The sequence below is a fragment of the Echeneis naucrates genome, chromosome 1 (assembly GCF_900963305.1).
Source record: "Echeneis naucrates chromosome 1, fEcheNa1.1, whole genome shotgun sequence".
NCBI classification, from domain to species: domain Eukaryota; kingdom Metazoa; phylum Chordata; class Actinopteri; order Carangiformes; family Echeneidae; genus Echeneis; species Echeneis naucrates.
Genome location: NC_042511.1, coordinates 3639130 through 3664112, shown reverse-complemented (window position 1 = coordinate 3664112; position 24983 = coordinate 3639130). Strand labels below are relative to the sequence as shown.

At 42.5% G+C, this 24983-nt stretch overlaps 1 protein-coding gene across 1 annotated transcript; it reads left to right on the top strand.

The window, feature by feature from the left end:
* Positions 1-348: 348 nt before the first annotated feature.
* Positions 349-24226, top strand: mslnb (mesothelin b). Its single transcript, XM_029499600.1, has 65 exons — positions 349-502; positions 2527-2628; positions 3022-3040; positions 3233-3266; positions 4439-4561; positions 4843-5042; positions 5125-5228; positions 5761-5873; positions 6010-6237; positions 6343-6417; positions 6518-6759; positions 7716-7794; positions 7903-8046; positions 8469-8671; positions 8775-8884; positions 9285-9403; positions 9481-9651; positions 9736-9767; positions 9995-10092; positions 10168-10190; positions 10314-10335; positions 10437-10464; positions 10556-10640; positions 10745-10891; positions 10988-11199; positions 11302-11402; positions 11489-11607; positions 11703-11879; positions 11964-11995; positions 12082-12179; positions 12606-12628; positions 12720-12741; positions 12829-12856; positions 12963-13047; positions 13141-13287; positions 13440-13651; positions 13788-13891; positions 14075-14193; positions 14290-14445; positions 14655-14869; positions 15005-15090; positions 15503-15639; positions 15728-15853; positions 15933-16123; positions 16446-16534; positions 16764-16891; positions 17007-17134; positions 17211-17328; positions 17665-17883; positions 18020-18190; positions 18757-18906; positions 18990-19054; positions 19135-19264; positions 19345-19430; positions 19514-19643; positions 20196-20386; positions 20520-20610; positions 20734-20860; positions 20942-21132; positions 21382-21543; positions 21627-21763; positions 21848-21987; positions 22076-22170; positions 22399-22672; positions 23115-24226. The coding sequence occupies exons 2-65, from the start codon at positions 2577-2579 to the stop codon at positions 23201-23203; spliced, it is 7752 nt and encodes a 2583-aa protein (XP_029355460.1). The 5' UTR covers positions 349-502; positions 2527-2576; the 3' UTR covers positions 23204-24226.
* Positions 24227-24983: the final 757 nt, after the last annotated feature.

The following is a 24983-nucleotide window of genomic DNA, read 5'->3' as shown; positions in this document are numbered from 1 at the left end:
AACGGCAACAACAACAATTCCTGGGGTTGGCAATTCAAAGGTTCATTTATGTTAAAGTTTTAATCCATGTTAAATCTCTAAAAAGAGAGGTATAGGAATTTCTCTCAAATGTTAAAATGTAAGTATTTTTATGAACAAAGCTAGAGCCTTTGAACAAATATTAGTGAGGTCAAACCTACTGAGCATGAATCATACTCTGTCTCTGTTTACTGAATTTGTTTCACACGGTCATTTGCGGGTGCGACAGCAGAATTTATATCTAATTTGTACACCAAAGAGTGTACTGTATACCTAAAAGCAGCAGTTGCAATGTAGCACGCAGCTAAAACAGAAAAGCAAACCTCATCCTGCCCCTTTGAGCAGCGCAGAGGAGTCTGCCGTCATTACCTGTGTTGTCATCATAAGACTACACACCCTTCAACAGTTTACAGCTAAACCTGCATCTCAGGTGTCAGAGGAGAGTATCTAACCCCTGAAGGATTCCAGCAACAAACAAGATTTGGTAAGATGTCCTTTTATCAATCTATATCTAGCTGACCTGTGAAACCTTGAGTTTCACGTCATCTATGTTTCATTATCATGTATGGACACACTCTTGTTAAACTCCTAATTCATATTTTAGTGTAAAGAAATAACTATAGGACCTTGATAATGGTGTGTATCTCAGGTTTTACATGCAGATCAGGTTGAAAATCGCTGACATGATTGCCTGAAGTGCCTTTTTTTTGTTGTTGCTGTTGTTGCATGAATGTGAAGCTGTGGTAACAACATGCCAACTGGGGATTTAAGTTCTGCTTCATTAAACTAGGTTGTGTTGAAGCCAGTAAGGAGATTCATCCTCTTTATAATACGATAGGGTTAGGGTCTCTATATAACTGTGACTAAATGTAGATAACCTTTATAACAATTCATAAATACATTAAGATATTATTCACATGACAGTTATTTAGCAGATCTGATAGTAGCAACACTTTAAAATAAGTGTTGACTAGATTATAATATAATTTCACTTTTGTTTGTGACTCAGGAATACTTTGTATTTGCATGTCCTCGTTGTTCTGTGTGTAAAATCTAACTATAAGTCTCAAAAATTTAATTTAGCATTGATTTTGCAATTTGATTTGATTTCATTTTGTTTGTACCTTTTCAGCCACCTTTACATTTTTTTTTTTAGAAAGCATTAAAGAGTGTTTGTCTTCACCTGTCAGAGCTATGAATGTGTGCAGAGAACAAATTCTCCTGAGAAAACACTCAAGCTTTAACCAAATATTTATTTTAACGCAAGAGCAAACAGTTTCCACATATAGCTCAAATTCAGTGAGGTGAAAGCATTCAAATATAAATCATCAGTATGCATGTTTGTGCTGTTAGTTATTCACCTGCTGCTCGCACATCTTTATGAACTTCATACAGTATCATATGTTCCTGCCTGCACCTGTACTGAATCACTTCCTCTTGCTCTCATTCTGTCCCTACTCTACCCAACTTAAAACTCCTAAAAAAGTTTTTTTTTTTGTCTATATATTTTGACGATGGAGCTACAAAAATGTAGCCCCAATTTAAAATGTTTAATGAATTAAATGAATGTACTCACACAGGCACAAAATGCCATCCATTGGCCTCCTCTGCTGTATTGATCCAGTCTAATAGATAAATGAACCATAGCTGTGGAATAAAACCTGCTTGAAAAGATTAACTCACACTGTTTTCTAAAGACAGACATGGAAAATGTCCCCTGGCGTGGGTGTGATTTGGACTCGACATGTTATTGTTACGGTTAAGTTGCAGTTAAAGAGAGTGTTCGTCTTTGCAATGCCATCAAAATACAAAAAAAAAAAAATAATAATTTTGTATGTGTCTTTCTGTGTGTGTTTGTGTGACATAGAAAACACGGTATGCAAAAATTAGTGCATTTTCCGCCAAGAGACGTGACCTGACAACTGCTGCAGAGATACGTCCTCCTTTTCTTGAGACTTTGTGTGTCTAAAAATGGTGTTTCTATATGCCATTGACAGATTAGTAAAATTAAAATCGTTCTAAGAACCGAGATGATTTTTTTGCTTGCTTTTGCAAGATAAAATATTTTCAGCGACTTCAATGTTCCCATCGGCTTTGTGTTCATTGTTTGGATGTGAAGGGTGTTGGGTTTCAGCATTCTTTCCTCTGAAACATCCATTGTCTCATCACCTTTGTACCGCTAAAAGGTCACTTTCTGCCATTGACTGCAAACTGCGGAGCAGCCACACCTTGATTCCTATCTGCTGCCAGCTGCCAGTGTTCAAATGTGTAACATGTTCAACTTTGTGATGATTTCACAGGATCAACAGAAAATAATGATTACGTAACATCAACTCTGTCTCACTTTACTTACAGTTCAGGTTTACCCTAAAATGAAGAAACAGAGAAATAAGTTTGTTTCTTTTTTTTTCAAACGCGTCTTGAAAACATCTTCTGAGGATCCACTTGCTCATTATAGTGCTTGTTGGTGCAGTACCTCATTATATGATACTCTGATTCCCTCCCCAGTGATTTCTTTTTGCACAAAAGGCCTTTCATCCCATGAGACCTGTGACATCATGAGATTTCGCTCCTTGTTCATACTCATTTACGTACCAGGGCTCTACTTGGGTAAGATCAGATTCAGATTCTTCTCTTTAATGTATAAGAGTTCATCTTCACTCATTCAGGAAGATTCAATGCCAACCATAGATTTGTCCATCTACTACGAATTGTGTGAAACGATTTGCCTGCTTTATACAAACACTGTCAAAAGTCCCATTTTGTAGAAAGGAGATTTTCATGCATTTCTTTGTGCATAGGTTTCGCTCCTTTGACAAATGTTGTGAGAAATAGCAAAACACAATAACGTCAGCCCTCGTTGTATACGGGATGAAGATATTGTTGAGTCCTGTTGTTACACCAAAGTTAGCAATGTGTAGTTTCTGTCAACATTGGGCCCAACTGAAGAGCAGAAGGATTCTTGTCTCGGATCTAATCATGAACTTTGTGTTCTCCTCACAGGGGCAGCACGCGCACAAAGGTAAGATCAGAAAGTTGAGACGAAACTGAATTAATATTATATTATGTATAATTATTATAATTATTCAGAAAGCCAATGGCGTATAAACTCTTTTTTCCTACTCAAGATTATGCCCAATTCTATATCAAATAAACAAAGACATATTTTCTCTTTAAATCACTATGTTGTTGCTTCACCAATGGAAATCTACAGAAATGAAACGTGCACGACAGAAACTTGTGGTCAGGTGAGTGGAGCTGTCAGACACTTGAACTTTTGATAGTATTTATATTGTAGTGCATGTGAGCACGATTCTCAAACCAACAAATTCATTTGTCTGTGGATGAATCTTAATGCATGATTATATTCAAAATTCTTTTGAAGCTGCTGTGATTTTATCTGTCAGCTGAAGAATTTGATCAAGTTGTGGTATCAATCATGGTGATTAAGTGTGGATTTGGGATTTGTTTGTGTCATGCTTCTTGCATTTAGCATTAAAAAAGCAGCTTCAGGGTTTGTGATTATTTAAAGCAGAATATTTGAGATTTAAATTTACTGGATTCTGTGAGGAATTTAACTGAAATACTGGATGTGGGGAGAAACTCCAAAGTCTCTAGAGTGGGACACATAATTTATAAGAGCTCTCTAAAGCCCCTTTTCCTCCGTTCAAAAAGAAAAAAGTCAGGAATATTCACTAACGTCAGGATTTTATCAGGCACACTCAGGATTCAAATAACTCTTCACAAACACACAGTCTGCTCCGGACACCAGTGTGACAGAAGCCTGCTTTCACAGTATTGTTTGTTTTACATCTTTGTCTTTGACTGCGTCACACTGTGCGATAATTTTGCACATTTCGTGACTAAATGCACCAGCATGCCTGACAGTATGATGAGAGGATTAGATATCCACTGCATGGATAAGCTGCTGCAGTCTGATTGTCTTCATTCATAATGACCTCATGTCCACATCTGGTATGTGAGATGGTTACAAGGACAACATAGGCCTTTTGTCACAGTAATTACTAATTTCATTAATTATCATTAAAACCTTTGATAAATACGCTCATGTATCCCTGATCCATCTCACTCAGCCTGACTCAGACATTATGAATATCAGAAATAAAACCTCCTGCAGTGGAAAAACCACACCGACAACTCTTCACTCCGTCTACTAAAAACAAAAAGAGTGGATGAAAACATTTTTTGGCTCGCGGTTGACCAGGAATTCAAATTCCATATTAAGGAGAGGCTGTTTGGGGTTTGTTTGCTTTGTGCCTCTCAGGTCGAGTTTCATTGTCCGAGCAACACAAATTTAGGATTTAGTTAGCTGGTTAAGATGCTGAGTGCTGCGCTGCATAGTTACATAAGTGAATTTGTTTACTTGGTGCTCGGGTTTTCCTCTTGTCAATCTTTCAAGGTGCCAGACTCAACCTCGCACTTCCTCCAGTGCGTGGGTCTCCCCTCGACAGACACGGGGAGAGATCACATGCGGAGGCTGAAAGGCATGCTCGGGGCAACGATGGACGTATACACCTTCATGGTATGGCACTGACTGAACTCTCACCCGGGATTGTGTGCCTGGACATGCAATAGAAGGAATGTTGCTAGAAATTCCAACCCAACCAGTTGAGTTGGTGCTTTGTTGTTTTTGTTTTTTCCTCTCATGGAGCCATGGATCAATAACGCTGTTTGTTAAGAATATGATGTAACTGAAGGTTATTTGTATGTCTACATGCCTTTTAGGAGAACGCATTAGTCACATAAAATGACATCTACCTCGCTGTTACTGTTTCTTTTCTAATCCTTCCATCACCACCGCAGAGGTCCAGCATGACAGGTGTGCCAGTTCTCAGCCTGCAGGGAGCGCTGGCCTTGAAGCCCGATGCAGACCCCTTCCAGAACGAAGACCTGGTCCAGATGTGGTTGGAGGTCAAGATCAAACCTCTGCTTAAATCCGTCACCAAACACTTCCTGTCCTGCCTGAGCACCAAGAACTTCAGCTGCTCCTCATACCAGACTGTGTAGGCCTGCATCAGCTTCTGTGTCTAACTACCGGTGTCCAGTGATTGGAGCGTCTTCTCACCATCTTGTCTTTCCTCGCAGGGTGAAGGAACTCAGCCTCTATTATTCTGAGATGGATCCAGTCAGACAAAAGTGGATCTACACGTTCTTCATGTACCCCTTCCTTTCTGGAGACAGAGTAGCTGGTAAAGTTTTGTGTTAATTGGTCTGAATTGAATTTGAAGGCTTATTAACGACGATTATACGTTCATTAATTCACTCACAGAATGCATGACGAATTTCAAATGACACGTTCTGACACATGATCATTTAAATTCTGCTTTGACATACAGACTGAAATAAAGAAAAAAAGAATTACAATTTAATAGAAGTAGTTTAAATGAGATGAATAAAAACCTGATTGATTTATTGTTTAATTGCAGTCAGAGATGTTAAATCTTTAATGCAATACCTTTGTACCAAACTCAGAACCATTAAAATAATGTTGCTGTAATGCCAAATATTGGCAGAATGGCATGAAATTGAATGAGCAGCAAATCGAATTAGCACTTACTGCATGATGAATTTAGGAGTTTTGGTTTTTGTAAGGCCAACAATTTCAAGCTCACAATAGCCCACACACATCACATTTCAAATACCAAATTTAAACGGCAGAATAGCATTCATTAGGGCTGGATTATTAGTCTCTTCTAATCTGTCCTGTGTGTCTGTGTGCAGGCTGTGTGAACCTGGGGCAGAGCAGCGAGGAGTGGCTGATGAAGAATTTTGGTGCTTTCAGAGCCATGGCCCGAATGAAGGACTTCTCAACACTTAACGTGGTCTTCAGCGGAGTGAGTTAAAAGGAATCTTCTTCAAGATGTGCAGGATTTAGCAGCCAAGATTTTAGTGTTCGTTGCTGTTCATGTTACCGCTCCCTCTCCACCTTCCTTCTCTTCTCTTACTCTCTTCTTTATTCCTCCACCACAGCTGGAGGTCCTTCACCTGTTGTCTCCAGCCCAGAAGGCCGAGCTGCTGATGATGCCCGGGGTCGCAGGTTTGGACAATGCCACCTTAACACTGGTCTTCCACAATCTGTTGACGGGGGGCTCCGGCCCTCTTCCCACCACCACCATGAGGCCTGGTGGGAGCCTCAGCTGGACGAGCCCCGGCTATCCATCCACCTATCCTGCCAACCCTGGAAATAAGCTCAGAGAGGTTTGTAATGTAGCCGGGTTTTATGGACGCTGTCAGGCCTTCAACAGCTATAACATCTGTTCACCTCCAGAGCAGCTTCGATGACTTCTTCTGTATCATTGACAGGTTGCAAAAGGGTTCATGGCGGTTTTTAGGCCCATTAGGAGCTTCGTTCATGAATTTGTGACCTTCACACGCGAGGTGCAAACACACACACAAGAACGCAAACACATAAACCAACCTGCAGACCAACAATGACCTTGTCCAAAACTGTGACTCCTCATCTGCTGTGTTTCTCCAGAGAGATGTGTCAGAAATAAGAGGAGCCACTCTGACCCAGTTCCTGCTCAACTGGACTCTGGCCGAGCTGGCGGACGTTTACCGGCCGGAAAACACGTCCGTGGCCCCCGAGCTGCCGGAGTTTGACGTGTCCAGTGTGGAGGACTGGTACCGGCAGGTCGTGATTCCGGTGTTACGGCGGTTTTTGCCCAACGACGAGGCCCTGATGCATCAAAACATCACGCTGGCCTTCCACCAGCTGTTGTAAGTCAAGCTAACCCCCCCCCCCCACCCCCAAGTTCTCAAAGGACAGAGAGTTTACCCCATTAATAGGTCTGTTAAGAAGCCAAAGACTGAACAATTTAATCAAATTTAAATGTGAAACCCTTTAAAATTAGTTTTTCAGTTTGTATGCACAAAAACGTCTTTTATCCATTTCATATATATCCACAGAAAAACAAATTAACATGTTTGAGTTTACACACTTTTTTTTTTTTTTTATTCCAAACTCTTCTTTATTTTAGACCAGAATTTTTAAACTTGAATTTTCGCGCCGCTACAGACAGACAGAGCAAAGCAGAGGTGAGCCTGTGCGCTCTGGTGTGATCGACAACATGTTTAAGTGTTGTTTTGTTGGGCCAAACTTAAAGAGGGCTGTTCTAAAAATAGTCCGTAGCACTATGAGCGGTTGACTTTTACACACCTCCGTTGTTGAAACATAGTAATTTCTGGAACATGGTTATTACTGGAACGTGGTGAGTAGTAATGGCAGTTGTTTACAATGTTTTACAACAATATTTCAAAAGTTATGCAGAGAATATCAACTCTAACTGTATTTGGAAAGTGCCTTGAGGTAACGTTTTGTAAATTTGGTCCCATAAAAATAAAAAATTTGTACTCGATTCGCTTGACCGGAGAAAGTTGGCAGCTTGCCTGTACTGAGCATCACCCGGAAAAAGGAAAGTGAAGTTGTTGCATACACTTCAGGAAGCCAGAAATACTTTGCACAAGTTCATGTCGTAAAGATGCAGTGACTCCGTAACATGTCAGCCATAGTAACTAGATCAGGTGAAAATATGTTAGGCCTGAGGGGTTACAGGTTTAGTGTGGAGAAACCCCGTCAATCATTCTGGAAGTCACCAACTAAATATGCTTCTCAACTGTAAGAGCGTTGATTAGAAATGTCTTGTAAATGCATGCTTGTGTTTTATCGTGTGCAGCTATCTGGACCACGCTAAGGACAACGAAACTGAAATCCAAGATGTTTGCAGCATCACCCTTGATAAGAACCCTTGTGGGGTGAGCTTTCTTTTTATGTTTTATTTATTTATGTATTTATTCTTATTGATTAAGTTTGAATATTTCGAAGTCGCCTGCTTAAAAAAAACCCCTTTTTTTTTCCAACAGCTGACTGATGCTGTGGAAAATGTGGCCAATATCTTGCACTGTGCTGCTCGTACCAACCTGACACTGTCGGAGGAGACAATCATGAGACTGATCACGGAGCTGACAGAACGACTGAACTCACTGATCATGGAGCTGTCCACAGCGGTGAGCGTCTGCACGTTTTGTTGATGATAAACATTATTTACGTTCATTTATTCAGTTATAAATGCATTTCAGTGTGCATTTCTCAATGTGAACCTGTTTAGCTGATTGTTTACAAACAAACAAACCCTGTAAAGCATAAGCAAATTAAGCATCAGACAATTCAGCCGTGACAGCAGATTCCAATCAAGTGTCTCAAATTTTTTGTGGTGTGTTTAAACTATCTATAATGAGAAGAACATTTTAGAGTTAAGTTTAGTCTGAATATTATATTAAAAGCAATATGAATTTTATATATCCTGAGTTTCAGGTAAAACACTCTATCACATCTTAATTGGGATATCTTTTTGTGTGTGTGTGTTTCTTGCATATTTAAAAATAAAAACTGATATCAGCGCTTTCTCCGTTCTCTTTTCTTCCCGTAGAACTTCAGTGAGGTGGCCGCTGACTTTCGGCAGATCTTTGCCGAGGTGGAATCTCCATCTCTGACACAGGAACACCTGCAAGACCCGAACTTCATTAAGATGTGGCTCCGGATCAAACTGATCCCCCTCCTTCCTGACATCCCTCCTCCCCTCCTCTCCTGCCTCAGCACCAAGAACTTCTCCTGCCCCGTTTTCCAAACCATGTGAGTTCACTGGATTTTATTTATTTTATTTTACTGTTTTCTGAACACACATGCATGGCTTGGGGGAATAATCTTCATTTTGTTGGTGTCTTGCTGCGTCCAGTGTCGCAGCTCTCAGCAGAGCCGTGAGTTTCATGAACGTGGATCAAATGTACAGCCGAAACATCTATGATCACTTCATCTTCCCCTTCCTGCTGCGTCACAACACCACCGGTAAGCAGACTGATAGCTTACTGATAGAAGAACGTTAGAATTCGACTACACTTTAAAAATACGCTGTAATCTAACATTCAACGACCAGTTATCAAACTTACTAAAAGAAGTGACATGAGTTATATTCTGTTATTGAATTACTGTCACAGATGAGTTCACGTGTGAACATTTTACGTTTATACTTCATCAGCGTGGAGCCAATTTTAGCAGCTTTGTACACTTTTAACCTCAACAATGTGTCACATTTAATATTCTGATCGCGGAAAATGTCTTTTTACTTAAATGTTTTTGTATTTTCAAAGTTCACATTGTTTTTAACGTACTTATTACAGGCTTAGCTACTTCTGATGTGTTTGGTAAGAATAGAAAGATAGACAAAGGTTCTGTTCATATGTTCCAGACCCTCGGTGTCTGTCTTCAGCCAACAACAGTGCAGACTGGTTGAGAAACAACTTTGGCTTCTTCTCACGGTTCGCTGCTGTCAATGATTTCTACACGCTGAACCCAAACTTCTCTGGAGTAAGTGCGGAAAACCTGAAAACGCAAAAAATGCTGAAACTGACCAGCGTGACAGCGATGTGTTGCCTTCTTTCCAGCTGGACGTTCTTCATCTCTTGTCTCCAAAACAAATAGCAGAGATGCTGCTGTTGCCTCTTCCTGCTCCTCCACAAAAAGACGTTGTTATTAGACAGGTGTTTGACTTCCTGCTGACGGCCCCTGAGAACTTCCCAGAGGTCCTTTACCACCTGGTTCAGCTCGCCGTGGAGGTAAAGGCCTTTTATTTCATTATTTTCCTGTGAACTTTCTCCTGTCCTGCAGGTTTAAACTTAATGAATATGCATTTCCTTCAGGTCGATCCACCCTGTGATGTGTACGAACAAATGTGAGTTGGTTTTCTAACTTCTGGTGTTGTTGATTAATTCTGCTCATCTTGTCTTTGTTTATTGGACCCATGAACCCGGTACATCTGTATTTATTTATTTCTTTTTTAACCATGAACCGTTATCTGTATATCTAAACTCAAAGGATTGTGTAGCTTTGCGTCGGGGATGGTAACATCAGCTGTTTGGGTCCTTGTAAAATGTTTGTGTTTCGTCTTTTGTCTGTCAGTTTTGTGCGACTGTATGACACCATACCATCTCTGTCCACCGACCTCGAGCCGCTCGTCTGGGCGGGCATAGACGAGCTGCTGAGCATTGCACCAGATGGTGAGTCTCCCTCACGTACACATAAAAAGACACAGGCGGGCTTGAGCTGACTGTTTTCTGTTTCTGTTTGAACAGCTTGTGTGCCAGCGAACATCACGGTGAGATTTCTTTCATCTACCTGAACACATCATCTATTTCAGCTGTACTTCTAGCTGTTAATTGAATTTTAGTGATGAACTATTACATCACTTTCTTAAACGTGTTAAATCTGTCATTCGCAGTGTCCGCTGACTCTATTCAATGGTGAGGGCTCCTTTTATTAATCCTACAGCCATTAAATTAAGTGTTTTCATAATTAAGTAATTTATTCATTTGTTTGTGTCTCTTTGTTGTCTCTTTGACAGCCTCAAACGTCTGCAGAGGAATCAACAGGTATTATATTTTCTATCCAAAGTTTCCAGACCTCTGTGTAGATTTCCATTTTTGTGTTTTTCAATTTTTTTTTGTTTATATTTATTCACAGCTCGGACCTACAGTCTTACCTTGACACATCAGCCTCCGCGGATGTCCCCTGTAATTTTCCCTTGGAAAAGTACGCGTGTGCTCAGGTGAACAAAAATGACAAGCATGCTAAGGAGGAATGGTTGTGAGAGCAGCATCCGTGAAATCTAACTCCTGATTGAATGACCACTTGACTCTGTCACACGTACAGCTTCAGAACTTCACGGCCAACCGGCTGGTGTCTCTGCTGAGGTGCGACCTGCCTGGAAACAGCAGCCGGTCCAAAGTGCTGTGGAAGATGCTTCTCACTAAACTCTCTTCCGTTTTGAACCCAGCTCTGGACATCATAGCTAACATGGTCGGTGGCTTTTTAAACTTCACAGGATTATTAAAGTGAATGATTTAAATGTTCAGTTTGATGAAGACTGATCAATCAATCGGACACCGCCCACAGTCTACGACCATGCTCGGCCCGTCAGCGAAGGAGGTTTTGGATGTGATTGGAGAGATCAGAGTGTCGTTGCTGACAGATGAGCAGCTGATGGACAGAAGTGAAATCAGAAGATGGTTTGCCGAGCGCCTCCGTGCGTTCCTGCCATCCGCGTCAGGAAGGTTTCTGCACTGTCTGACCCGCAGGAACCTCAGCTGTCCGTCATACCAGCAGATGTAAGTAACTGCTCCAGATCGTCACAGACTGGCGCAGCTGACAGTTTCACAATCAAGAAAGCACGTTGAGCAACATCCCCCGTTTTCTATGTGCTGTGCCAGACTGCAGGTCTTCAGCCGCCAGTTTGACGACATGACCTCAAAGCAGAGGCAAGTCGTCTTGAAGAATTTCATCCTGCCCGTCCTGTCACAGCCACACTCAGGTACTCACCGCACACTGCGGCTCATTTCAGCGTCATAAAACAAGAAATATATTCATTCACGTGTCTGTTTCCACAATGTCGTCCAGGTCCCAGCTGTGTGAACACCTCCAACAGCAGCGCAGAGTGGCTAAGGGAGAATCTGGGTCCATTTTCTGTGTTTTTGTCTCTCAGAGAGCTGCTCCGTCTCAACCCTGGCTTCAACCCGGTGAGGTTTCTGTTAAAAAAAAAGGATTGGTTCAGAGCACTCACTCATTTTTAGCAACCGCGGTAAACATTTTGTTTTCCCTCCTGTACTTTCAGCTGGAGGTCTTACAGCTCCTGACTCCAAAGCAGAGTGCAGAGCTGTTGGTGCTGACTCTTCCTACTCTCCCAGACAAAGACGTCATCATCACTAATCTGCTTGATTTCCTGACTAAACCACCTGAGCAGAAGAAATTGCCGGAGTTCCTGTTCTACCTCGTCATGCTCCTCCCACAGGTAAAAAAACAAAACCAAACAAAACAGATGTCTGACTTTGCTTAAGCTGTTCAAATTACTCATCTTTGTTTTTGCATTTTAAAGGGAAACCTTTCCTGTGAATCATACAGAACACTGTAAGTTGAAAAATACTTTGCGGCATTTAAAAAATGATTTTAAATGTTACGTTTGACGTTAATGACAAATATCTGTGGTGTTTCAGGTTTACCAGACTGGACCTGGCTATGGCTGAAGTTCCTGTTGATATAGCTTCAAACATCACCAACACCAAGATTGCCTTAGCCAGGCACCTCCCACCAGGTGAGACGTCCGACTGGAAGATGTCAGCATACGCAGGCATATATAACAAATCCTCATTTGTTCCAACATTAAGGCCGAAATAATTCTATAAAAAAGGTTCTTATGGCTGCATCGGTCAGTGAAGTTGAAATATTCCAGACACATCTTTTTCAACAAATTTTTTCCCTGAACATTTGTCATGTTATCAAACTTTCTGGTGGATGTGTGCAGTAAGAAGTATTCAAACAGCTTCAAGCTGTCATTTTTCAGCTTCTGATGGAAGTCTGACGCTTTATTGTTGCTGCTTTCGCATTTACAAGTTGAATTGGGTCAAAACAAAACAAGACAAAATACAAGATTCCTGAGCTGATTCCGTTCTCCGGTATCTCTCATTGTTTTATACTGTACTGATTAAGGTGTTTTTTAATTCCCTTTATTTTATTCCAGGTTGCATCATATACAACGGACAGGTAAAGTATGCTCAAATATTTGGCGTTATTGGAAAGTTTTCGTTTTTGTCGTACGATAGATACATAACCTTTGTATCTTCTCTCTCTGCAGTGCAATGTAACCATGATAAACGGTGAGTTGTCTGATTTTCTGAAAATGACATTTTTAAAATAATTCAAAACTTATGATCGTTATGAATGAATGCATTGCTCTTTTTCAGAGACCAACATCTGTGTGGGAGTAAACAGGTGGGACTTATGAACCCTTCTCTGGAGTCATATTTTGGGCTTGATGCTCTCTGCTAAATGTAATGTCGGCACACCTTTGAGCTGCTCTTTCATTTTTCAACCTCAGCACAGCTCTGCAGCTCCATCTCGACAGCGGAGAGAGAAACGGGCGCCTCTGTGATTTCTCCATGGAGGAATTCGCCTGCGCCTCTGTAAGATGATCAGAAGCAGGTCCTAAAACGGCCAGCGTTTGGGACGGTCGTGTATTTTCTCACTTGTTGCCGTTCTGCTCTGTCATGGTGCAGCTGTCAGCGTTAACGGCTGAGGATCTGGTGATGATGCTGATGTGTAATCGCTCCTCCAGCTCCAGCGGGTCCAGACCTGTGTGGAAGCTGTTTCTATCTAAAGCCTCTCGTGTGCTTGATGAAGCTCTGGATCTTCTAGCCAACAAGGTACATGATTATCTTTCAGCGTACGCTGTTGGCACACTGATGGCTTCGAATAAACAGCTACCTCTGAAACAAGCTAAAATATCAAACACAGTCAACTTTTGCTTTCTTGGACCCGAACGAGAACCTGGTTGCCTTTAAAATCTCTCTCACAGACTCTGGACCCCAGAAATCCCGCTCTGTCGCTGATTTTGGATTCCATAAGACAAATCCGACTTGATACCTTCAACATGCTCAGCCTCAACAATCCTGCGTTCATTCGGCTGTGGTTCGGCCACCGGCTTCGCCCGTTCCTGCCTGCTGTGTCCATGGACTTCCTGTCGTGTTTAGCCACCAGAGGACTGAACTGCACCACGTACCAACACATGTACGTACCACAGCCTTGATTACAACGTCTCTGTCCTGTTCATCTCATGTGATCTGGTTCTCTCCTACTCATGATGTACGTCGATCACATCGACTTCTTTTTCCTTTTTTTTTTGTTTTTTTTCTTCCAAAATCAGTGTGCAGATTTTCAGTCGTCTCCAGCCAAAGATGACGTTACCCCGGCAGATGTCTGTCTATACACACTTCATTAAGCCTTTCCTGACCAGGAACAACAGTGCAGGTATGTGATCACATCTCTGGCGTGGGAAAGAGAGACGTGGTAGGCCGAGGCCTTTAAGAACCACGTGCTGGACAAAGTGGTCGTTTTGACCTCCAGGTGACGGTTTTCGGTTTTCAAGGTGTCTTGTACGTGATGCATGACCAAACACTTTCCCGCAGAGGAATAAAGCTGTGTTCGTTTTAGACCCCAGCTGCAGCTCACACGTCGATAACAGCGGAGAATGGCTGAGGAGGAACCTGGGCGGCTTCTCCGTGCTTGCATCTTTCAGCGACATTCGGCTGCTCTACTCCAACTTCTCAGCGGTACCGTCTGCTCCCGTTTCCTATTGTTTGTGTATTTGGGAGTTAAGTGTTTGTGTTTGATCATCCGTGTATGTGTGTGTGTTCGTGTACCTGCAGATGGAAGCGTTGCCGGAGCTGACAGTCAGACAGCTAGCAGAGGTGTCGGCCACACCGGGCCAGCTCATCTCTGCTGCCCAGGTCGGCAGACTGATGCGACACGTCTCTGACAGACAACTCGCTGCCTTCTTCGATGACTTCTCACCTGCCATCATGGTGAGGCTGCTCACGTTTACAAACCTCCTGCGAACTTTCAGAAAAATGTTTTACCTTCATTTAATCAAGCACCTATGTGCTTATCTAAATCAGAATCAGACAGCATATTGGTGGCGTCTCAAGCTGCCCGTGTTGTTGCCCTGCAGAAAACTGGACGGTACATTCTGAAGGTTTCACGTCCAAAACTGAATGTCCTTACTTTTCTGCAGGGCCATGAAAACATGTTTCCCTCTCCGGTGAGGTCAGCCATGTTGGAAGTTGTGTTCGATCGTGCAAACCTCTCAGATGTCTCAGAGAGCGACTCGGCTGTGTTGCTCTGGCTCAATAACCGCCTGCGCCCTTTGCTGGTTAACCTGTCGCCGCTCCACGTGGCGCCTTTCTTCAGAATACTGAGAGGGAGGAACTGCAGTCTTGAATTGCAGGGGTACGTGTTGTGGTAATAGTCACATTTACTTTCATACCAGATATGTTATTGTTATTATTCCACACAATTAAGAAATATAAGCAGGAATAAATGATTGATTTGTTTTTCACACTGCATTTTATCTCTCCATTTCAGAATAGACAACCTGAATTCAACAATCTCATCTCTCAGTGAAGATGTAAAGGAGGATATCCACAACCACATTGTTCAGACACTCAGAGGTAAAGAAATCGCAGTGAAATGAAAGTAATAGAGCTGTCAGCCTCAATGTGTTCATATCAATCAATAAAAAGGCAGAACATTTTTTAAATAGTGTTTAATGGTGCTGCGTCACGCTGTTAACTTGCTGTGTAGCTTTCAGCATCACGATGCTGCATAAGTCCAGGAGATGTACGACGATTCATTTAACTAAAAAAAAAATACTTCCATACTTTTATTTAAACTCTTACGAAATGTTCATATCCTTACAACGACAATTCAGTATGTTGGACACGATTTCATACAGTTTATTAATGATCTTGCTAAATAGCGAGAACTTAAAGTCAGTTAATCTATTTCTAGCAAACTTCCACCTTGAACTGTAACGAATCAAGGTGTGTTCGACAGCTTGTGTCTTTAACTTTCCTGTTTCAGGACCAACGCCTCTCCGCTGCTATGGCGACAACTTCAACCGCAATTTCTACCATTTCCTGGAGCGTACATTCGTGGGCTTCCAGTTCCCCAACCTTACGACCTTCCTGTCACTCGTGCCACACAACATCATGAATCAGGTTCGCGTTCCAGAAACGAGAGAAAATGTGTGAGAAGTTTACGTAAAAAAACAACGAACGAATGATTTCATGTTCGCTGTTCCTCTAGCTGGTGAACTCCATGTCTGTATCCAACCTCGGGGATTTTCTCCGTCGTCCTGACACTGTTGACAACGATGCACAACTCTGTGAGCTTTACAACAGCTACAGGCGGACACCCATGTTCCTGGAGACGGTATGTAGGGTTAGGGTTAGGGTTATAAAATATGGCAGGTATGACGATATGACCCCGTTAATGTGCACGCTCCCTGCAGGAATCTCTCCCAGCTGCGGTGAGGCAGCCCACGCTGCCTTGTGTCTGGCCCAAGGCTCTCAGCAGCTCCACAAGGTCAGAGGTCGATGCTTGGTTCGACCGACGCCTGAGAAACTACCTGGTCTTCCTCACAAAGAATCTGATCAGCCCCAGCGTCACAAACAACACCACTTGCTTGGCCTTCCAAAAGTTGTACGTCTGCTTACTAACGTCTCCGAACTCGTAACAATTCCACGTTTTTATTTATTTATTTATTTATTTTTTTGAAGCCATAAATAGGCCGAAAAAGGACAATTTCATATCATACAGTAATTAAAAAAAAAATCTCTCAGCCACAATCACACCCTCCAAAAAGAGAGTTAATATACACTTACACATACAACAATTACCTCCACAATGTGAGAAGGTTACTCTACTCAACATATAATGAATTTGCCTTCTTGGGACTTTGATTGTAACGTGTATATATTATGTCAAAAAAATCATGCTCTCACTTCATTATGTGCTGTTTCAGTGTCTCAGTTCTCGGCCAACACAACTACACCGGGGCAGACTTTGTGAGGAGAGATGTGTTCGACAGCATCAGGGCCTACCTCACATCAGGTCGGTCTTCAGTAACTGCTAATTTGACACTTGGCGATGAGACTATTTGGCTTCTTAGCTCCTGTATTTGCAGGAACAGCTGCTGTTCTGCCTTTCATGGCAGAAAAGGGATTGAATATAAAGCAGAGGTGGTAGTAGTGAGCTTAAAGGGCTCGCCCTATATTTCTGGATACGATCCTTTTATTTCTGTCTTATTTATTTTTTCACTCGTCATAATTTGTCTCTGTAGCAACTGTGCCACGGTGTTACGACGCCAACGACCCAGAGCTAAACTCCACAGCCTGGTTTGCCGAGTACATCGGCCCTTTCATGCCTTTCCTCACCCTGGCGGATCTGCAGATGTTTGGATCAGCTCAGGTACCGAACAAGTTCTTCGACCAAAACTCAGGCTGAGGCTGAAGTTAAAGGAATGTTTAACTAATGATTCGTAGACCGGCTTGTCAGGGTTCATGGCTGTCCCCCGTCCCTGCAGGTCATCCAAGTGTTCACAGTCAACCCTCTGAATCTGGCCCTGTTGAACCACTCCACCTTACCCATCAACCTCACCAACTACTACACAGAGCTCGTTTATGAGCAGGACGCCAACTTCAACCCCTTACGGTGAGTCGAAAGTTACGAAATGTGTTTCACACAAGTGATTTTTTTTATACTAAACCGTTTCTCCTGTCATTGGCAGCCTGCCTCTGTTATGTCGATGCGTTGCTCCTGGCCCAGCCTTCACCCAGCTAAATGCAGAAGAAAGTATGATAGTGCTGTACAACCTGACCACTCTCTGTCCGGAATTGGATTCACAGGTAATAATAATAAAAATAAACAAATAAACAACAACAACACATGAATTGACAGTGCAGTTTTCTACTAATGCTGAAAATCTGTGAGAATATGTCGTGCTACATATTAAACGGAGGTATTTCCATTTGTGGAACACAGAAGTCACGATATGATTTGATCACGGTGAAAGGCACGTCAGTCAGTCTCCATATTTTTGACCCAGCCAAGAGAAATATTGTAATTGACATTTTAGTATTTAATCAAAAAATACAAAAGTGGAAAAGTGGGAGTTTAACTTGCACTAAGTTTCTGTTGGTTTGGTATACTTCAGGACGTGTTCTTCTTCCTTTCCCTCGTAGGTTTCTGCAGCTTTGGCAGGTAACTTCGGCAACAACATTGGAGCCACGGTCATTTCTGCCCTCGGCAACGAAAGCACCGGCTTGTCCACAGGCCAGATCCAAACAATTAAGCCTCAGGAACTATGGGCTGCCCTGGGCGTTCTTAGCAGCGTGATGGGCTGGAATGAAGGTCAGGCCAAGGCCATCATCCAGTCTCTGATATCTTCAGGGGTCATGCAGGTATCTGCTGCTTGTCCGTTTTGGTGAATTCTGACTTGATTTGATTTGAGATGCTGCGGTTGTTTTATGAGGACACACGCCGGGAGTAAAAGGAATCTCAGTGGTTTTCTCTGCCTCCCTATATTACGCTCATCAGATCAACAGTGCGTCATCGTTGCTCATGCTGGGCACTCTTGTTGTGGGTGTTCCTACGACGGTGTTCAGCAGCATCAGCGGCTCCCAGCTTATTACAGCATCCAGCAATCCTTCATTCTTGGCGCACATGATGTCAGCTCCACTGGTAGTCCGGCAGACCTTTGTCACGCAGGTATGGCCGTTACGCTTCTGCTGCAGGATTTGTAAAATTAATGTAGACTAGTTGACTTTGATTGGAGGGGAAGAAAAGAAAATCACAAATTTCCTCTGGAGGATATTCCAGTTTGTCTCTAAGTCAGGTGAAGGAGTATGAAGAGATTATCTCAGAAATCAGCTGATCCATATTGAATTTTCAACAGATACGGGGACACGAATAACCAGTTTTCTCATGTTCTCAAACACGGCCTCCTAAATAGGATCAAAATCTGATGAAAGTCAAAAATGAAACGCATTTTCAGCTGTCTGATTCGCAAGCAAACTCTGTTTGCTGGCAGTTTTTTGTGTTAATCTTGTGAAGCTTTTGATATCTTTTGGTGTGTTATGCATGTGGGAGGACTTACTGGAAAAACTAGATGCTCCATCCAGATTGGCCCGTGAGAACAATAGTTCCCTTGTTTCAAACACAAGCCATTTCCAGAAACATGAGCCCGATTTACACCTCAGACAGCAGTGATGTGATGCATTAACAGCTGGATTGTCCCGATTGTCTAACAGAGCTTTGGAACTGTCTTTTCTCAGATAATATCTGTGGAGAGCAGCAGTAACGCCGTCATACAAAACGTTCCTGATGATTTCGCCACAGAGATCCCTCCAGCTCTGCTGCTGGGCTTCTCAAACAGCAACGACGTAATCAGAACGCTCAACAGGAAGAAATGGAGACGGCAGCAGGTAAGGGACGGCAACGGAGAAATGCACACTTTTCCATCAACGCACCGCGTCGCTGTCATTACCTGACCGATCTTTTCCTCTAGGCCGAGCTGTTCTTCAGTCTAATAGGTGTAGAGACTGCAACCACAGAGCTGGGGAGTCCAAACAAGTACGTTTTCTAAAGACATTTCAGTCAGCGAACGTCGTTAAGTGGTACATAACCCACTGTGTGTGTTTGTGCGTGTGTAGTTTGTCATCGTCTGTACTCCAAGGGTTCACCTGCACCGGCGTGAGGACCATTAGAAAGGTGCAGGTCAAGAGGCTGATCAGAGCCTGCAGGAGGAGAGGCCAGAACAGGGTCACTCTGGTGGAGACTCAGGTGTGTGAGACCAAAAAAGATGATTGTTGGATGCATTGTTTTGTGTTTTCATTGTTAATGAAAACAACTTTCACCCACAGCTGACCTGCATGTACAACCTGATCAGAGGAGACTCTGATGTCACCAGCTTCGACCTCTATCCTCCCGATATGCTGCTGTTTTATGAGTGAGTTTTAAAGTTTGCGTTGGGGAAAAAAAAAAAAAAAAAAAGGTTTCCTGTTGTAATGACTTTGTTGTGTCTCGCTGCAGTTACTCTCTGGTGCCACTGGCCAGCTGCAGGTCCTACTTCGAACAGCTGGCAGACGCAGACTTCTTCGTGTTCTCCTCCGCCCTCCTCTACAAACGCACCGCTCTGTTTGACAATGCCAGGAGCTGCCTGGTGAGTCCCCAAACGACAAGCAACACATCACAGCTCTACTTCTGTTTTGTACAAAAGTGGCTGATAAAAAATAACTTAATTCTCCTTAAGGAAGATTAAAGTTGCTCCAAGACTAAATTACAGAATAAACTGAATCTCAGAGGGGCTGAATAACTTTTGATTCTGGGTGTGATTGATTGGATTTCTGGAGTCTTTGTTTGATGAAGTTAATTGATGAATTGAATCCATCATCTAGAAATAAGAAGTAATAAGAAGTAAGAGTCACACTTCTGGTACAAAGACGACCCGATTAGAGCTCATCTCATGTTGGCACAAATGATCTGAGCTGGTTAGTCCATGCTTTGTTCCACGGCTGACTGTCCGTGCTGTCTGTTTCATTTCCTGTTTCAAAATAAAATCACCAAATGGCCAAAATATAACATAACTGATTATTCTGATTCACAGCATTTCTATTTTTTATTTTACCGCCTTTAATACGAATCCAAACTTGGTGTCAGTGTGTAAATATTGTGTCAAGACTGTCTCCTGTTCACTCTTCTTTTATTCTTCAAGGGTATAACAAGCACGAGTTTGACCCAGGACAACATACTGGTGTTGGGGAACATGTGCTGCTCTCTGGATGGGTCATACATCGAGAACTCTGACCCCTCCATTTTAGAGAAACTGAATAACTGCCGTGACCTCACCAGACTTCAGGCCACTGCTGTTCAAACGCTGCTGCTGAGCGGGAGAACGCAGTTCGGGTACGGCAACAGCAGATTATAAAACCTCAGCAGTCGTTGGTGCTCGTCTTCTCCTGTCTCTTTAAGAAAAAAGACCAATTTGTGGAAGTGATTCCCATCCCGTTAAAAGATGGATGCTTGTTTCACTTAACAGAGAACCTTCGACGTGGAACGGAGAGACTCTGGAGCAGCTCGGGAATTTACCGCTCTATTTGACCTCAACTTTCTATGAAAACTTTGACAGAGTTAGTATCACGTTGACATATTCCTGGCTTCATTCAGCGGATGATGGGACATCACCTGTTTAATATTGGACTGTAGTCACTGATGTTTGGTGTTTGAAACATCTGTTTTGTTGCTGTGAGCAGAGAACAAAGAAACGCTTCTTGAGGTCCTTCCTCAGCTCAGCCAGGAGAAGAGTGAGCAGACAGAAGCGGAGGAGGCTGAGAAGAGAAATAAGACTGTCCCTGAGAAGGAAGTCAAAGCGATCCACAGGTCAGTGTCTCGCTCGTCCTCTCTGGTAATGTTTTCATCATAAATGTCTCACTTTGGCCCTTTTTTCCTCTCTGTGCTTAGTGAATGAGTGCACCGTGGGAAACATCACCCAGGTGACCATCAGCGACGAGACGTTCCCCTTCGACTATGATGACATCACCCAGTTCAACTGCTGCCTCAGTGCCGAGACCGTCGTGAACAACCTGGATGCCATCACCAACAAAGTGGACGAGGAGGAATACCTCAGGATCGTTCTCAACAAGCTGCAGGAGGTGGGCGTTTTCTTAGAGCATTTCTCAAAAGCTGCAGACAATCGCTCAAAAGACAAATGACATGTTTAAGAAAGTTGATCCAAAAGCTTTGAGAAAGAAAGAAGTATTGAATATGTAAATACCAGTAGCTGGGTGATGCGTAGTCTTCATTTGTAGTTCGCTCACTTTGAGTGATTCTGACATCGTTATGGTCAGCTGCTCGTCTGCGACGGATGAGCTGATTCTCGGCTGACTCCCACACTTTTCTAGGCCTACGGCACCGGCTCCAGCATCCCGGAGAGCCAGGTCCAGCTCTTAGGCCCAGCGTCTCGTTTGGCCGCCACTGACGACATCAACAGATGGAACATCACTCAGCTCGACACGCTCTCTGCTCTGATGGACTCGTCCGATGGAGAGTGGGAACCAAGTCTGGTGAGCCAGCGAGTCAGAAAGTACAGTGTACCACACGTGTGTGTGTGTTTGCTTGCGTGTGCTCACTGTTTCCTCTCTCCCAGGCGAAGGCCATCATCTCTAAGTATCTGAGTAAAGCGGGGAACGAGCTCGGCAGCGCAGAGCTCAACGCCATTGGGGGAGTCAACCTTTGCTCGCTGGATGCTGACGTTTTGAAAACAATTTCCCAGAAAAGCCTGAAGTACGAAGCTACAGCCATGTGTGCGTGTTTTTGTGTCTCCTTACCGACTTCTTGCCTCTTACTCTGAGTGTCTGTGTCCTGCAGCGAATCCGCCGTTCTCGACGTGTCCATCTGCACTTTAGACAAAAAGAAAGAACTGTTCACCATCGCCAGACAAGCATTTTCAGACACCACCCGTTCGAACATCTCTCCGTCCTCCTACATGCGCACACGACCGTTTGTCGGTAGGCGCAAACACACAAACGTGCACACATACTGCATGTAAAGAAAACTTAATCTGACCACCAACATTGAGCTCACTGTTCCTTCCAGGGGGAGCTCCTTCAGACTACGTCAGGAGTTTGGCTGCTTCAAATATCGACATGGACCTGGATACATTCATTGGCCTGGACGAGAGCGTTGTACTGGTCAGTAGTCTGTGTGCCTTTTGTATTATATTTATTCATTCATTCATCTTCAACCGCTTATCCGTTTATTTATGAGCTTGTGTAGTTTTTATTTTATGCCAAAGCATCAGTCTGTCACTGTGTCACTGTCTGCTGCTGCCTGCTGAATTAAAAGAACGTTTTTCTGTGTTTTTTTTTATTTTTTTTTTTATTTTGCATGTTAAAACTTCTCTCCTCTGCTCTCCCTAGAATTTGACTGTTAATGAAGTCAAAGGTCTCCTTGGCAGCAACCTGCCAGATTTGAAGTCGTATGAAAACCAAACGCTGGTGCAGAGCTGGATCAGCAGGCAGCTTCAGTCAGAGCTTGACACGCTGGGAGTGGGGCTGGTGGGAGGGAGAGCTGACGCCTTGTCCACCGCCAACCCTCCGACTGCCAGCACCGGCAGCGGCAACTCAGGAGGAGTCACAAATGCAACAGCAACAGCAACAGCAGCAGCAACAACAGCCGCCGCTACCACCACCGGTGAGTACTGAAAGTTTCATGAGGTAAAAAACAAGCTTAGCGTAAAACTTGAGAGTCTATTTAAATTTGAGATCCCATTTCAGAGATACAATAAACACACAACACAGCTTGTAAGCTACAATCACAGGAGTAATCAGAACATTGGGTGATGTTTTCAGTGGAATGAAGTAAATTATTTTAAAGGTAACTGGTCTCTGAAATCACTTTATGTCAAGTGAAAGTTTATTTCATTGGACTGTAGTGTTTTGTTTTGTTTTTTTAAGAAAGTAAGCAGCTTTTTAACTTTTTGACATTAAATCTGGATGCCATTTTTCCAATACTATCAAAGAACTGCTTTGGGATTGTGCTTTAGTTTAACCCGGTCTTATTCCCAGAACAATGACAGAGAAGTGTGATGTATTATTAAACTGAGCTCTAATGTGAGTTTGTGTGTCTGCATTAGGTAACGGTGTGTGTGTCCGAGCAGCTCCTGGCCTCTCCCTCCTCGTTCTCTTCGTGCTCTTCATCAACACTCAGCGCATCTTTACATGAAGGAACAGAACTCAACTCAACTATCTTTATTTATCTCTAATCGAAGGAAATGATTTTATAGGTGAAAAAAAGATCCTGCCATGTGAGACAACGCTGTTATATATAAAATACTTTATGGTGCAATAACGACGCAATAGATGTAAATAATGCATCACTCTTTATCTCTGTCCTTCACCCGCTGGACAAAAGCTCTGAGAGCATTACGTCATTCGTATGTTTGTCTTTTTAGCTGGAGTTTCAGTTGTTGTAATTGTTCAAGTGAAGGTCAAAAGGAAAAATGAAGGGGATTACTTTTTTCTACTCTACTACGTACGTAAGTCTAACATAGCACTTAGATAAGGCATGTTTACCTTAAAAATGATTAGGATGCCTGCAGATGTATGAGACTCATAAGAAATTTATATTGTTTTGCTTTGCATAATCAAAAAATTATAAATTCCTTAGGCAAAAAAAAAATTCTTTATCAAGGATGAGAGGGGGAATAATTCCTGGGAGGGTCACCTCATTTTATCTGCGATTAACACAGAACACATTTAGAAATTAAAGCAATAAGTCTCTTCAACCCTGGTTGATTCAGGGTTTCACTGTTGACTGATGAATGTCCTAAAAGCTTTACCCTGAAACTGAGAAGCTTATAATTTCGGGATGCAGTTAATGAATATTTGCTCTAATGATTCATATTTTATTTCATGAAACGGTTGTGAGAAGTAAAGACTACCTGAAGAGTTTTCACTGACAGTGAATAACAGGACAGGCTCCTGTCCCAAATCCAACTCTAAGCCCCCCCTCCCCCCTTTTTTTGTCACCAGCCTCGTGATTTTTTTTTAGTTGCTGCTGCTGTCTTAAAGTAGATTTCCATGTTTTATGTGATTATAAAGCAGTTCTAGGTTCTGTGTTAACGCTGTGGAAGAAATACAGTGATGATTTACAGAAGGAGCCTTAAAATAAGCAGTCAAAGCTGTCAGCCATATCTGCATATTGTGAAACAGTCATGATCAATAAAGCTGACTATCTGACATCCGACGGATTGCATTGATTTTTTTGCATTTGACCACAAAAGCCGAATCGACGTACCTGAAGTACAACACGGGACAATAAGATGAAAGATTTTTTTTTTTTTTTAATCAGTAAAAACAGGTGCAATATTTCACATGTAAACAATTGCAGCATCTCATTCTTAATACCTGAATAGTTACACTGAAATAATATTTTAGTGACTCGAGGATTCCTGTAAAAATAGATCAGTTTAAACAACAACAAACAAACAAAAAAAAAAAACAAAAACCTTTTACCCCTTCAAATAAAAAAAGTTCTAAAAAAGAAAGAAAATTCTTGCTGATTATCTCAAGTGCTTGTAAGCTCTCCTGCAGCTCCACGAGTCCCCACCATTAAAAGAAATCTCAGCTTCATTAGTAGCCCTTTCTCCCTGCAGCCAAACTCTTCATCACTCTCCTACAAATGTGCATCAGTCTTAAGGACTGTAAAGCAGCAGGAAACAGTTTAGTGTCTCTAAGTCTCTAATAGTGGCCTTTATATTTACCCCATTTATTTCCACTATTTGCTGCCCTCCAGTCAATGCCAAGTCAAATCCTTCGCGCTGACTTGTTTAGGTTATAATTTATAGTTTTCACATCAGTAATTCCAGCTGTCGTGTCGTTCAGCCGAGCAGTGATTTAAAGTCAGGACCAACAGTCCTGTTGTGTTTTCAACTTCCTGGAAAGAAGCATGCCGTTACACCAGCTTGTTATTTTTAACTCAGTTTGTTGATTTTCACTGAATA

Bases quoted from the DNA above. Each gene is read 5' to 3' on its own strand.
- mslnb (XM_029499600.1), top strand. From the start codon at position 2,577: ATGAGATTTCGCTCCTTGTTCATACTCATTTACGTACCAGGGCTCTAC. The intron at 6,418-6,517 runs GTGCAAACACAC...GTGTTTCTCCAG, and splicing joins TTGTGACCTTCACACGCGAG to AGAGATGTGTCAGAAATAAG. The intron at 17,884-18,019 runs GTATCTGCTGCT...TACGCTCATCAG, and splicing joins TATCTTCAGGGGTCATGCAG to ATCAACAGTGCGTCATCGTT.